We start from the raw sequence: 15,295 nt of genomic DNA, 5'->3' as shown, positions 1-15,295 counted from the left end.
CATCCCCATTTTGACCTGTCAACACAGTCATTGAACCTGTAGGGAATTGGCTGAGAGAATGGGAAATATTAGGCTACAGGCCAAAGGTCTTCTCCTTCAAGATATTACATTCCTCAGCGAAGGAGCAGAGTCTGGGAGAGGTAAACCTGGCACTGGAGGAATACAAAGCTTCAGTCCAGTCCTAGATTTCATTGGAGCAAGTTGCTCACATGCTTCTCTTCACAGTGCTGCAGCTGTCAGGCCCCACATTGCCCTATGAACTTCTTATCAAAGTTGAGACAAGTAGTAAGCTATGGATCATGATGTCACAGTCTGGAATTCCAAGTGAATTCTTTATGCTGTTCTGCGCGAGATTCCCCATTTCATTTCAGTTGGTGGCATAATTCATTCAGAATAGGTTATTTCCTCACTGCATTCTTGCTTATGCTAAGCAGCTGATGAGCATCAATCAAGTGTTTAATAATTACCAGGGTGACACTCCAACTGTATACAATGTATCATGTTGCCCAACAGCTTCAGTTATAACTGATGAGCAGGTACTCAATCAATTCTTTACAAAGTTTTCTTACAACAGGTAAACTGGTCAAAACAGTTGAGAAACATGTTATTATGTAAACCATTCCAGTGTTTTTGTGAGCCACTTTGAGCATGGTTTTCCTAGAGAAAGTACCATACAGATGCATGATGATGCTTTTTGATATGTGGGCTTAGAGTGAATCCCATTGTGAACCTGAACTGAAAGTGACTAATACCATATAAGAAGTAAATGCTGAAAGGGTTTTTTTAAAAAAATCTAAAGAAGTATTATCTATGTAAATGTACACAGTTTTAATCCATGCAATTTTTTATGTTGCTCATTTAAATGCAGTAAACATACAGTACTCCTTTGTTTGGGCAGTAGCAGGACTTGGTTTTTCCAGCCTTGGGGTAATTAGCAGTACAGTAATAACAATGAGAATTTTTTGTCCTGTTTGTAAAAAATATTTACAAGAGCTTGGAAAATGGAGGGAAAAGGAAGGTGGCATTTACTTTTTGTGTAAGGGAACTAGCAAATGAGATTAGTTTTGCTTATAGAATTCTGATAGCTTCTGACCCTTTTTATTCTGAGGCAAGCAGAATATAGCAACACGTGATTAATCAAATTTGAGTGAAGATACACATGACTGTTCACCAGTCTTGTTTGATGTTGATACTCTGATGTATAAGCAGATTGTTCACCCTTCTCTGCTGCACCTAGAACAACAACACCAACAGTCAACAACTCAGATAAAGCCAGTTGTCTTTGGAGCATCAGCTGAGGAAGTGGTGGAGGAAATTCGCTTTAGGATTGAACAAAAAACAAGACTTACTGCCAGTGCTGGTAAACAAATTTATATTTATATTATTACAAATATTTTAAAGTTCTGTAATACTTCTCCAGTACATCTCAAGAGTTTAAAAGTAGATTCACAAGATCCTTGTTATGTGAAGAAATGCACAGGTTCTTTTTACAGAAAAAATTAACTGACCTAAACATAACAACTTGCTAAAACTGCTGTATCAGAGTCATGTGCTCAACCTCAATAAATGAAAGTTCTGAACTCTTCAAGCTTTAACCAACAACATAAAAGCCTTGCTATTAAACTTGGTCTACTCTGTAATGGAGGGACGCGGGTGGCGCTGTGGGTTAAACCACAGAGGCTAGGACTTGCCGATTGGAAGGTCAGTGGTTCGAATCCCCGCGACGGGGTGAGCTCCCGTTGCTCGGTCCCAGCTCCTGCCAACCTAGCAATTTGAAAGGACGTCAAAGTGCAAGTAGATAAATAGGTACCGCTCCGGCAGGAAGGTAAACGGCGTTTCCGTGCGCTGCTCTGGTTCGCCAGAAGCAGCTTAGTCATGCTGGCCACATGACCTTGAAGCTGTACGCTGGCTCCCTCGGCCAATAAAGCGAGATGAGCGCCGCAACCCCAGAGTCGGCCATGACTGGACCTAATGGTCAGGGGTCCCTTTACCTTTACCTTTACTTTGTAATGGCATACAATGTGGTATAGTGGAGTGGTTGGGGAGGCCACGGCCCGGGGCACATTTTTTTGAGGGGTCATGACCAGGCACAACCATGACAGGTTTGTGCATCATAGCCTGACTCCGGCACGCGAGGTAGTTGTAGAGACGGCTTCCTCGCATAATGACCCAACGCTGTCAGCCAGCCGCAGCTCCATTTCCAGGTCAGGCTGGACCCAGGAGCGAAGAAGATGAGAATTGGTGGCAGCTTTGCCCCCTGTCCTCGCCTGGCTGGGCTACAGCATGCAAGTGCACCCTCTGCGCTACTTTGCAAGGCAAGCCACAGCAGGCTCCCTCTCCACCCTGGTGCTCTCAGGGGCATGCACTGTGCGCCTGCCCCAAGTGGTGGTAGCATATGCTGCACCTCTGACACACACTTCAACAACCTATTAACACTGTTCAAGGCCAGATTAAGGTGGTTGGGAGCCATATATTAATGTTCTTCTTTCTGTTCCTTTCACATTCTTGTGTGTTGCTGGGTGTGGGTAGGAAAGTTTTAGTCCAGAGACTTTACAATAACAGCAGAAAAAATTGCAGTTATGTTTTCTTACGTTGTGAACTGCTCAATAGTCTTTGGATGAACGGCAGCATACATATTTAATTCCGTAGGACCTGTTACAGTCAAACTTGTTAGGATCTGCATATATATTTAAAAACAAATTCAACCGAAAACAAAATGAATATTGTTTACTACACAAACCTCATCATAACTATTTCTAAAATCATTAGGAGCAGAAGTAGCAGGTTGGCGTTTCATATTTGTTTGACGTTTGTTGTTTGTTTGCTTGCTTAGGCATTGCTCCAAATACTATGTTAGCAAAAATGTGCAGTGATAAAAATAAACCGAATGGTCAATATAGAATCCCCCCAGAAAGAGAAGCTGTGATGAACTTTATCAAAGATTTAGCCATTAGAAAGGTGAGCTGATTTATTTATTACTCAGTGTTCCTTATTACTGCTGGTAGACTTGTTTACTGTCTTAAACCCTCTTTGCATCTAAATTTAACCATTTACTATTTTATACTTTAATGAAGTATGAACTCCCATATAAAACTGTGTGCATTTTGTTGTAAAATTGAATGCTTTCTGGGAGTAGGGAATGGATGCTCCCAAAATACACTGATAACATTTAATTTTTGTATCCCTTTCCATTTGTTGTATTGGACTTGAGCAAGTGAAGGTTTAGGCCAAAGTTTGAGTGAACATACAAAACTTCTCAGTTTCTATGGGGCATGTGTGCCATCCATGGCTTCTTGTTAGATCTTTTTTGGCTGAGGACTTCCCACATCAGGAATATACTGAAGATGCCTGTGTGGATCCTGCTGGGAAAATGTGACGAACACCCGTAGTGTTTTCTGTTACTATTTGGTGAACAATATAGTAAATGCCTTGGGAAACTCTTGGTCCTCATAACATCACTGGAGATGAAGAACACAATATACTGGGTCTGAAATTTAAGTAATAATTTACACTTGGACACTGAAATGCTATGCTGTAACATCACAGTGTGACTAATACTCTTATATCTTCCAAAGAGTAAGATTCCTCTTACTTGCTGTGATGTTGACCTGTGATTTTGAGGACCCTTTTTTAATTTAATAATTTGATCTGTATGTTATATTCTTTTCTCTATCCAGAGCATGAACCAAGAAAATCAGAGCTGTTAATATTTTCATTTTGTTGTTTCATGATGGTTCTGTTGTTTATGAACTTAGACTTTTCAAAAACTGCATTGAGTATTTTGCTAGGAAGTGCTATAAAAATCTGAGAAATATGAAATAAGACAAACATTTGGGGTAGCTCAAAACAACAAGAATCAGGTATGGCTAGCTATAATACCTTTTATGTGATCAGCCAAAAAGTTACAAAGTGATCAAACTGTGAAATAACTTTGCATATAGGTGAAATTTATTAAATATGCTTTCTGCCAGCATGTAATACTATCTAGTTTGGCTTCTGGTTATTCTATCCCAATGTGCTATATTAAACTTTGATTTTGCTAATATAAAGATTACCACTTTTTCTTTGCCTTTGCTCTCTACCTTACAAAGGACTTTTGTGTTCCCGATTAGTTTTAGAGTAACTGCTGCCAAAGAGAGAGCTGCATTATTGTTGTTTTTTGCCCCAGTAGTTTTGATGTGACCTCAGATCCTTTTCTGCATTTGGCACATATGCAAAAATGTTAAAATGTGAGTGGGAGGTACTCGTGTTGTCATTCTTCATGATTTAGCTCCCTCCCCCAAGTCTCTAGAAGTTAAATCCCCAAAATTGGAAATAGATATTTTTAAGGGCACAGAAAGCATACACATGGAATACTAAAACATTATGCAGTGCAGTGCTTTTGCTAATGTAATAGGTTGGCTCCAGAGAAATAAATGCCCATGTCTTTTTCTGCACCTCTTTCTGTTCCAGCCACCACCACCCTGTCCCAACACCCCTGAAAAGCTGTTTTCAGGGGCTGTAACACAAGTGGCCTGGGGGAATCACTGAAAAATGAGGTGAACAAATATTTAGTGAATGTGCTGCAAGGCTTTGGAGGACTGCTTAAGAGGAAGGACAGGAAAATCACCTGCTCTCCTCCTTCCAAATGTGTTTCTCTGTTTCCAACCCATTATGTTTTCCTAGTACAACTGTAACCAAAGTAACAATCATCCTCTTGTCTTCAGTGGAGGATAAAAATGTGCAGAGCAAATGAACACTGCAAGCATTTAAGAGCCTTCTGCAATGTGCTCATAGCAGAGGGATGCAGCTTGCAAAATAAACCTTGCATGTGGAATGTGTCTGTTTTCATCTGAAATGTTGGAGGGTATGCTAACAGGTTTGAGAGGGCTCTAGGCAGACTGAGTTGTGGACTCCCTTGTGCCTACCCCCTCCCCAACAGCAGTGGGCAAGTTCCTTTTCCTTATTCTTTATATGGAAGTGTGCTGCAAAGCACAGGCTGAGCCTGCAGCCACCCACATAATCTTCCCTATAACATCCCTGAAAAAAAGAAAAAGTGATGTCAGTGGGCTTTGGTGGGCCCTACAATTTGCATGACCATGCTGGGTGCCGTCATCAGATATATGTACAGTAGTACCTTGGTTCTCAAACTTAATCTGTTCCGGAAGTCCATTCCAAAACCAAAGCGCTCTGAAACCAAGGCACACTTTCCCAAAGAAAGTAATGCAAAACGGATTAATACATTCCAGACTTTTAAAAACAACCTCTAAAACAGCAATTTAACATTAATTTTACTATCAACATGACCATTGATCCATAAAATGAAAGCAATAATCAATGTACTGTACTATAAATTAAATAAGACAGTATTGTAGATGATAAAAATTAAAATTATTATTATTTTTTACCTGCACTGACAATAGTCATTGTTTCGATGGGGAGCTTTTATCCATTTCCACAGTCACATAATCAACCAATCAGTCAGTAGCTAAACTGGGTTCCACACAGTCACAAAAACAAATTAACCAACAAAAACGCAAAATAGCAAAAACAAAAGCGCCAAACTTAATCCATTCCGGAAGTCTGTTTGACTTCTGAAATGTTCGAAAACCAAGGCACAGCTTCTGATTGGTGCAGGTGCCCTGGAAACAACAGCTGACAGCTTCATCAGACGTTTGGCTTCTGAAAAACGTTTGAAAACCGGAACACTTACTTCCGGGTTTTCGACATTTGAGAACCATGGTGTTTGAGTACCAAGGTGTTTGAGAACCAAGGTACCACTGTACTAGCGTAGTCTACTAAAATCTGAAGTTTGGGCTATTATCATTAAGCTCAACAGCATTGTGTGTGTGTCTCCCCCAAGCTGTCTGTTCATTTGTTTTTGCTTAATGTTCAGTCTGAAGAAGCTGGCCCCAATAAAGGTACAGAGATCAAGGGCTTCTATAAAATATTCAACTTCCAGAAAGCTGTAGCCCTGAAACCTCTTTTTTCCCCTTTCAATTTAAGCACTGATATTAATATTGCTCTTGGAATTATGCTGGAGTTGGAACACAGTAGAACGTATGCATTTTATAAAGCATAAAATTTCTTAACTATCTGAATGCACGTTTTACAGTTCAGCTGAATCTTCTATCTTCTAGCTCAGGGGTCACCACTGCAGGATCTTTGAAGGCCTTTTTGGGGTCTCTGAAGCAACCTGGGGTGTCTGTAAATTAAATTGCTTCTCTTTGTTTCAGTCTGTGGAGTGGCTTTATTGATTGTGGGAGGGAGGGAGGGAGTGGTGGCAGAAGAAACAATGGCTATTTGTGGAGCAGGCAGAGAGCAGTTAGCCCTACAGAGAGCTTTTTTCCCCCTCAGAGTTTGGGAGCAGTAACAGGGATTGCTCTCTTTGCTCAGTGGTTTTTTGCCTGCTAGCCACATCAAGGTTGCAGTGTGCAGTTGCTTTAGCCCCACAGAGATTCCTTCAGCAAAGTCTTGGGGTGAGGAGAGAAGGAGCAGTGAGCATCATCCTGTTTGCTCAAGGAATATTATCTCACCAGCCAAGTGGAGCAGGCAGTTGCTTAGCCCCCAGAGGGTTTTTTCAACAAGGGGAGAGGGGAGAAAAGGAATGGCGGGGATTCCTCATCAGCAATATCTTGCCCACCAGCCACATGGAGCTGGTAACAGGCAATTGCTTATCCCTGCAGAGTGGCTTAAAATTTTTAATTTAAGTGGCGGGTAGGAGTGATAGAAATTGTCCTGTCCACTCAGTAGATGGGCGTTCCTGAATATGTGTGTGTGTGTGTGTGTGTGTGTGTGAGTGAGAGAGAGAGAGAAGGCAAGTACAGTGGTACCTCGGGTTAAGTACTTAATTTGTTCTGGAGGTCCATTCTTAACCTGAAACTGTTCTTAACCTGAAGCACCACTTTAGCTAATAGGGCCTCCTGCTGCCGCCGCGCCACCAGAGCACGATTTCTGTTCTCATCCTGGTTAGCGGAGTCTGTAACCTGAAGCATATGTAACCCAAGGTACCACTGTATGTAAATACATGTGTGTGTGTGTGTATCTGTAGTCTGTACATGTGTGAGACTAAGGAGGAAGTTTGTGATGTGTGCTCTGTGTGTGAGAGAGAAAGAAAGGGGATGAGGTCTGCATGTACATGGGCGTAGCCAGGATTTAGGGGGGGGCAGGACACCCACCTGTCATCATCCTGTCTGGCTCAGTCTAGCAGATTCAGAATGCGATGTCTCAAATACAGGTTTTTTTTAATTACTTTCTTTTAATCACAAGTGCTCAGAAAGATCTGTCAAAATCTTTCTACAATTTTATACTTTTAATTATTTTTATTTGTTTACTTGATTTTTGGGGGGAGAGCTGCCCCCCTGCACCCCCATGTTCATATATGTTCAGTCTGTATGTGTGTGTGGTCTCTGTGTCTCTGTGAGTGTAAGAGGGAGGGAGGGAGGAAGAGTGATGTCTGCATCTATGTGTGAGAAACAGACGGATGTATGTATTTGTGGTCTGTGTGTCAGTGCGAGAGGGAGTTAGTTTGGTGTGGCCACCTTGTATATCTTTTCTGGTACTTGGGAATGTTGTTAGCAGCAAAAACGTGTGTGTGTGAAATCCATATTGTGTAATCAGAACAAAAGTTACTGGGTGCAGGCGGTTGTTCAAGAGGAGGGAGGGCATGAAGCAGCAATGAATGTGCTCACTAGTTTTGTGTTATGCCACACCCCATGGCAACCATGTTGTGACTGGTGCCTACACTACCTTCTTAAAATGCAAAATGTGCCCACGGATCCAAAAAGGTTGGTGGCCTCTCTTCTAATTCATTGAACATTGGAGATTGTCCAAATGTCAATGCAGAAGAATGTAATAGGTTCACCAGCCATGGACAGAACTCAACAGGGCCATATAATTATTCATTTTTATTTTTAAAAAAGTTACGTTTTAAGTTAATGAATTAAGCACATGTTGCCCTTTTCTAATTTATGTTAAGTGCTCCAAATCTCAGAACCTTGTCCACCTTTAATCACTGGAAATAACTATGACTGATGAATATTCTCACTTCCAAAGGAAATGTTTGTAAACTATGGTTTAATTGTTTTCCTGGAAGTTCATTGTTTTATTAGTGTGCATTAACTCTCTTCCAGGTGCCTGGCATAGGAAAAGTAACAGAAAAAATGCTTAAAGCTCTGAACATTGTGACTTGTTCAGAACTTTACCAGCAGAGGGCACTAATTTCTCTTCTCTTCTCTGAAACATCTTGGCGTAATTTCTTGGAAATCTCCCTTGGTTTGGGTTCCACCCATTTAGAAAGGTATTTTGTGTGAATGGGTTGTGTTCATTTTAGATGCTTTCAAATTTTTTGTTAGCTTGTAACATTGTTACATAAAAGGAACAAAGCCAAGTCAATAATATGTTTCCTCTAACCGTTCCCACAGTATTCTTGAGCTTGAAGTCTTTCACAGCCCTGCTTAAGATCCTTAACTGTAAAATAGCAACATACACTTATATCTTTTTTAAATAGTGGGTTGTGTCCAATGCTGTCCATGCACAAGCAGAACAGATTACCACTTGTTTAGTGGGACTTTCCCTCTCCTCCTCCCTGCTCCCCTGCAGCCACAAAATCTGCTCCAGAGGGTTGGGAGACCCTCTGGAGTAGGGGTCAACAAACTTTTTCAGCAGGGGGCCGGTCCACTGTCCCTCAGAGCTTGTTAAAAACATCAGTCAGGCCCCACAAATAACCCAGAGATGCATTTTAAATAAAAGGGTACAATCTACTCATGTAAAAACACACTGATTCCCACACTGTCTGCGAGCCAGATTTAGAAGGCGATTGGCTGGATCCGGCCCCTGGGCCTTAGTTTGTCTACCCATGCTCTGGAGCAAATATTGGGTACATGCAAGGGGCTGCAGAGTAGGGGAGAGGATGGTGATTTCTGCTTACACAGTGTTGAATTCTGCCCAGCATCTTTCAATGAACAAAGCTTAGCTGGTGAGTCTTCGTATGTTTTCAATTTTATTGTGCTCTTCTAAGTGCATTTTCAAGAGCACTATGAAACTGACAACTTACCAAAACTGGTGAAACTTAAATTACAGATGTTTTTATTCCTGTTGGGTCACAGCCAGATATAGTGATTATAATTTTTTTTTTGGGGGGGGGGAACGACACGTGGGGTTCTGTATATTTGTAATAATGGTGATAAATCATTATATATAAATGTTAAATAAACGCACCTGGACACTTACACTTCTTTTTTTCTTTTTAAAGGGATGGAGAAAGAAAAAGCATGAGCACTGAAAGGTATGTGCTCAATTGGCTTTTAGAACCTTTGTATTGATTTCACTGTTTTGTTGTTTGCAATGCCAAGCTCCTTTTGGGAGGAAGAGCAGGATTAAAAACCCACTAGGGCATATAGAACTAACATGCTTGCCACACAAAATGTGGAGCTGCTTCTGCTTGAGGAAAAATAATTTTGTTTATTTGGCGATAAAAATGTGATTCTAGCATAAACAAGTCTTTTTCAATTAGGGAATCTGAGAACTGTACTGAAAGCTATCTTTTTTTGAAGATTAGTAATGCCACATAATATGCTCATTACTGTTCCAAGAAAACTTATTGAGCTGGTTTCCCTCTATTTTATTGAAACAGTAACGAGCATTTGGTTTGCAGTTCTAATCTGGTAGAAAGAACAGTCTTCCAGAAGAATGCCTAGGTCTCCAATAGATAAATGCTCAATTATGTTAGAATCACATTTTAATAATAATAAAAAACTCTCAGAAGTTTAGTTTTCCTTAAGCTGTTCAAGCATTTATAAAACAAGATTCATAAGGCCTTATGAGAATAATTGTGCAAAATCTCTTAAGATTAAAAAAAAAAATCAAGAGAAAATTACCCTAATGGGTTGGAGCCAGGCCAATGGAGTTGTACTTGGGTCCCACTGAAATCATTGTAAACTGTTAAGTCATTATTAACTTGATTCCCACTAATTTCAGAGGAGACTGAGAGCAAACTAGGGTTGTGTTCAGTGCTGCAGAAGCAATGTTCTGTTCATACAACAACACGCCCCTTCCTTTCCTTTCCCTGCATAGTGCCAACATCTGCTCCAGAGGGTCCTCCAACCCTTGGGAGCAGATTTTGTGGGTGCAGGGGAGAAAAAGTGGGGAAGTTCCACTGCAAAAAACAGAAGTCTGTTGCATGAGCAGTATGGAGGTCCCGGATGCAACCCTTAGTCAGGATCCAACCCAACATCATTTCAGACACTCCATTCATTCTTAAGCCTTTATTATTCAGTAGTATACTGAAAGTATACTGCAGCTTAGCTTAAACCTTAATATTTTTACTACATGGATCAGTAAAAAAAGATCAAGTTTCTCTATGCTATTTGAGGATAGACTATTACTAGTCATTGCTATGATTATGATCACTTTTCTTTTGGCACACAGGACATTTAATGAAATAAGTGCTGCAGAACAATACAGCTTGTGTCAAGAACTTTGCAGTGACCTTGCTCAGGATTTGAAAAAGGAAGGACTTAAAGTGGGTAAATTTCTATAAAATGTCAGCACTCAGATCTTCTGCATCCCTTGTTACAGTATTTACATGGGATGTATTTTTGTTTTAGCTTTTTCTAGTAATATGAATTATTTATGCAATAATTTGTTTAGCCTAAAGTAATTTTGTCTCTCTTAAAATCAATTCACCAAGTAATTTTGCATAGAACAGATATTGTAGTAAAAGCTGTTAATTAGCAGAAGAAGGAACAGTAATGGATTGCCTGTGGTTTTGCTCTGGCCAAGCATATAATGTTCAAACATTTGAAGGGTATACCATTATTCCTCCTCATCTAGTTCATAATAGATGCCGCCCAAGGCAAACATTGTCGTTGAAGAAACTGGTATACTGTATGAACTTCAGTTACCCTGCCTAATCTTGACATTTATGGCACCACAAGGAGAAACATTCAGAGGCGTCTAGTAAAAGTGAATTGTCGTAGTGGTACTATATTCTTAAAGGAATGAAAACCCTACTTGAGCCCACTAGGAATCGAGCCTACTCCTGTTTGTACAGCCCTTCCTAGCTTCTATTCCTTGGTCATATTAGAATGTGACAAATAGAGGAATGCAGATAGTTCTTTTTATTTCTATGACTGAACAAAATTAAGACAGTTGAATGATCAGTTGCTTGGCAGCCCCAGATAAGATGAAAAAGAACATGAAATATCTGTGAAAAGTTAATTATGTATAATTGTGAAAAGTTCACGGCAACGGCTTTATTGCCTTATTGTTAAGCTAGATCTATAATCTCAGGGTATATCCATTTCAGAAAAAAAGTCTTAAAATCCTGTTGGTTTTAATAGGCTAGAACTGTAACTTTAAAGTTGAAGAATGTAAACTTTGAAGTAAAAACAAGAGCTACTACAGTAATGTCTGCAGTTTCTACTGAAGAAGAAATATTTGCTGTTGCTAAAGACTTGCTTCGGTCAGAAACGGAGGTTGTGGCCCCACAACCTTTGCGTCTGCGACTGATGGGTAAGTATCACTTTAATTTTTTTACTGATGGTTAGAATTCTATGTGCAACACAGGTATCGGATGGAAAAGGCTGTGCTGCGCCCCTCTTCTTAATGTTGTTGTTGGAAAACATCAAGTATTAATATTGTAGTAAAATGAATTGTTAGAACGTTTTCTTAAAATATATAACATTGTATATTTTCTTAAAATATACATCAGCTTCCTTTCAAACAACATTGGCAACAGATTTACTTGGTTTTCTAAAAAGGAGAAGTGTGGTGCTACAGTGGGTATGAATTGAATCTACCAATGTATGCAAGGGGATTTTTATGCAGAATTTGATTTCCCTGAACCTCAGCTTTCACTTAAAAAAAATAGAAAGTATACCATCATGTTTAAGGAGATGCCACTGAAAACCTTCAGGCAGTGTCAGAAAAAGGCTACAGAATTCAAGAGATGAGGAAATTGTATAGGTTCATGTCTATTGTTCATGGCCTTTGTTATAATACTTTTCTTCTTCCTTTTACCATGTAACTTGTTCTGCTGTTACTTGCCAAAATTTCCCAATAACACATAAATGCAAATACTAGATTTCCAAATAAGGCATGCTAACTTACCAGACTCTATTAATTTTTGCTGCATAAGACTTTCCTAATTGTGGGCACCAGGAACACTTTGACTTTTAATCTTTTTTTCATAAATATTGATTAATATTTAAAAATCAAAGATCCCAAGAGAACCTTCTTACTTGATAAGAAATGTTCCTTTGGCATCATACATGTTGAAGTGCAGCAATGTTTCAAAAACTCTAAAATCCATGATTTTGAATAGCATGTAGATTTTAGGCTTTCATGGTGAGAGTTATTAAAATGATCTATTTGCAATAGTTTTTCCCCCAATTTATATAGCAGATCAAGACTGTAATTCTGGTCCAAATTGCATATACAGTGGTACCTTGGTTTAAGAACAGCTTAGTTTATTAACAACTTGGATTAAGAACGCTGCAAACCCGGAAGTAGGTATTTTGGTTTGTGAACTTTGCCTTGGAAGCAGAACATGTTCCACTTCCTGTTGAGTGTGTTCCATTTGTAAATTGAGTCCTCCACTGCTATGGGAAAGCACACCTTGGTTTAAGAACACTTTGGTTTAAGAGCGAACTTCCAGAACGGATTAAGTTTGTAAACCGAGGTACCACTGTACTTAAGTTCTATGCATTTTGATGAGATTTTAAACTCTGTTGCCATTAAACTATATGCTGCATATTTATCATATTCAGGTATACGGGTATCAGGTTTTCTAAATGAAGAAGAAAAGAAATATCAACAAAAGAGCATTGTTAATTTCCTAGAGCCTGGAAAACATATCAGTACTACCGGGCTCTTTCCTAGGAAATCGGAAGAGGAAATTTTTCCAAATGCTTCTGAGAAGGAGAGTTTTTTCAATAAAAAGCGAGCTACAAGACAGCAAACTAATCAAGCAGCTTCTTTAAACATGTCTCCAAACAAGCAGAACCTACAAGATATGAAGTCATTAGTGAAGTCAGTTGAACCAGCAGAGAATAATGGTGCACATCAGATCTTCATTTGTCCTGTTTGCTTTGAAGAACATCAAGATAGCACGTTAGAGGCATTTAACAGGCATATTGACAGGTGTCTTAGTGGAACGTTGGAAGAAGATATTACAGATAACAGCAAATCATGGGAGAATACAACTGAGTTGTCTGTAAACATGGAAAAGGAAGAATGTCAGAAAGATAAAACAAGTAAGCCACAGATTGAAGTACAGCCAGCAGAGATAGTTGATAATGCTACAAACAGAAGCACAGACGTTTTTCCTAAGCTGCAAGATGATGAACACAGTAGGGAGAGTGAGTGTAGCCTTTCTAGTAACTTTGGATTTGATACATGTGCAAAACAGGATTTTCCCTCTAATGTCTTATCTGTGGAAAAAGAAGAATATTTTGAAGAGCCCAGTTCTTCGGAAATTAAGTTGCCATGTTTTCCTGATGCTACTGAAAACAAGGTTTTAGTTTGCCCAGTCTGCAATTTAGAACAAAAAACAACAGACCTTGCTCTGTTTAACAGGCATGTGGATGTTTGTTTGAACAAAGGAATTATCAAGCAGTTGACAGAAGAGTCAAAAAGCCTCGGTGAGTATTCTGTTTATCACTCATTTTTTTAAAATGCAAAATATATTTTGAACACACTAGTACCATAAATATGGTGCAGCAAACTAATTCACATAGGTGTTTGCAAAGGAGTTGGCCATGTCCTGTTTTATGAAGAAATAGGCTTATTTTTCCTTCAGAAAAAATAAAAGCTGCTTCATGAACTCTGATGAACTTAGGATATATAAAGATATAAAATAAATTATGCCAGGTTATTGATTTGCCCATGTTCTCTGGAAGTTATATGATACATCAATCCTACCTTGGGTGAGGACCACCTAGAATAGGAAGTTTGCTTCCCATTCATTATGAATAACCCTTAACTACCTAGTATGGTAGTTCCCCTCCCCAAACACCGGGTTCCCACTTATCATACAAACCTCCTGCAGAATCTATTATTGTTTTCAATTAAAACATTGTGAATGTTCCTCATTTTTCTTCAGGAATCTTGGACAGAGGACAGAATAGTACAAATTCCACAGTAGGAAAAAAACGGTAAGCTCTGTGTAAACTTTTCTTAAAGTATTTAGAACAGGGGTGGGGACCCTTTTTGATGCCACTGACCAAATCCTTATCAGGTTTGGCTTCACAGACCAAATTTAACAGGTGAGCTGAGATGTTCACCTGCCAATCGCATTACATCTCTATGGTGTCACAATCTTGACTAGTGGGTTGTCAAAAACTCTTGCACAACTTTGCAAGTCTCCCCACTCTCTCCCTTTAAACACCTGAACTCAGAGGTTTAAAGCAGGAGCATGGCGAGACTTTAATTAATTTAATGGTATGTATTTAATGGTATGTGTTTTTCTTTCATTTCAGGTCTGGAACACTGGTTCCCCAGTCGACATCTAAAAAAGCCAAGTCAAATAATTCTAAGTGTACTATAGAAAGTTTTTTCAAATGAATACTGTTTATTTTAAGGAAATTTTCATCACTGTTAAAGTACAATACTTTACATATGAAGTACATTGCTCAGGATTATGCAGGCTTAAATTTGTGTAAAAAATTTTATAGAAACTTTTACACTATTCAGATCACTATTTTATTATCAACTATTTGCCTTACAATAACACTTCATATTCTGACTTCTTTAAAAGTCATTTTCATAGCTCTTTGATAGAAAAGAAAAAATGAAGGATTGTACCTTGGATATGGGGCAACTACTATGCCTCATTTGAATGAGAAGAAAAAGATTTTTAAAACTTGTTTATGGTTATCAATATCCAAGAGCCCTTGGACAGACCTAAACTGTACTGTTGGAACATTTTCTGTTCTGTGCCTTTGTAGAAACTGTTTTCAGCGCAATTGTCCAAAAGGCTCTGCCTTCCCGAATTAATGATTAAGAAGGCAATGCACTTAGTGAAGTCAACTAGACTAATTCAGTAAGACTAGAGCAGTGTAACAGATTCACTGTAATAAAAACAGGGTAGGAAGTTGTATAATCAAATAAATCCAGCCTGTGTGTCTAATTCTCCAATAATTGATCTCATATAGATATGATAAACGATATTTAGCTCTTAAGTGAAGGAATTTTACCAATCAAATATTAAAGATTATGAAGAGAAATGTTAATTTCATTTGTTTACATTTTCCAAACATTGTAAATGGTATATATATTTGTGTTTATATAAATTATCAAATGTTTTAAAATAATT

General features: G+C 38.9%; 1 protein-coding gene across 2 annotated transcripts in view; it reads left to right on the top strand.

Annotated features, from left to right (window-relative positions):
* The window catches only part of POLK (DNA polymerase kappa), a 28,523-nt gene extending 13,431 nt beyond the window's left edge, over positions 1-15,092 (top strand). For both annotated transcript variants that reach the window (XM_080972547.1, XM_080972546.1), the window contains exons 7-15: positions 1,238-1,360; positions 2,834-2,958; positions 8,112-8,278; positions 9,233-9,265; positions 10,408-10,501; positions 11,322-11,493; positions 12,750-13,622; positions 14,084-14,135; positions 14,460-15,092. In XM_080972547.1, the coding sequence (XP_080828673.1) occupies positions 1,238-1,360; positions 2,834-2,958; positions 8,112-8,278; positions 9,233-9,265; positions 10,408-10,501; positions 11,322-11,493; positions 12,750-13,622; positions 14,084-14,135; positions 14,460-14,544 (1,724 nt within the window). In that variant the 3' untranslated portion in view covers positions 14,545-15,092. The remainder of the gene's footprint in view (positions 1-1,237; positions 1,361-2,833; positions 2,959-8,111; positions 8,279-9,232; positions 9,266-10,407; positions 10,502-11,321; positions 11,494-12,749; positions 13,623-14,083; positions 14,136-14,459) is intronic.
* The last annotated feature ends 203 nt before the right edge of the window (positions 15,093-15,295 follow it).

This window comes from Podarcis pityusensis, assembly GCF_964106645.2.
Source record: "Podarcis pityusensis genome assembly, chromosome: 11".
NCBI lineage: Eukaryota > Metazoa > Chordata > Lepidosauria > Squamata > Lacertidae > Podarcis > Podarcis pityusensis.
Note: the sequence above shows the minus strand (reverse complement) of the source record. Positions and strands in the feature narration are given on the sequence as shown.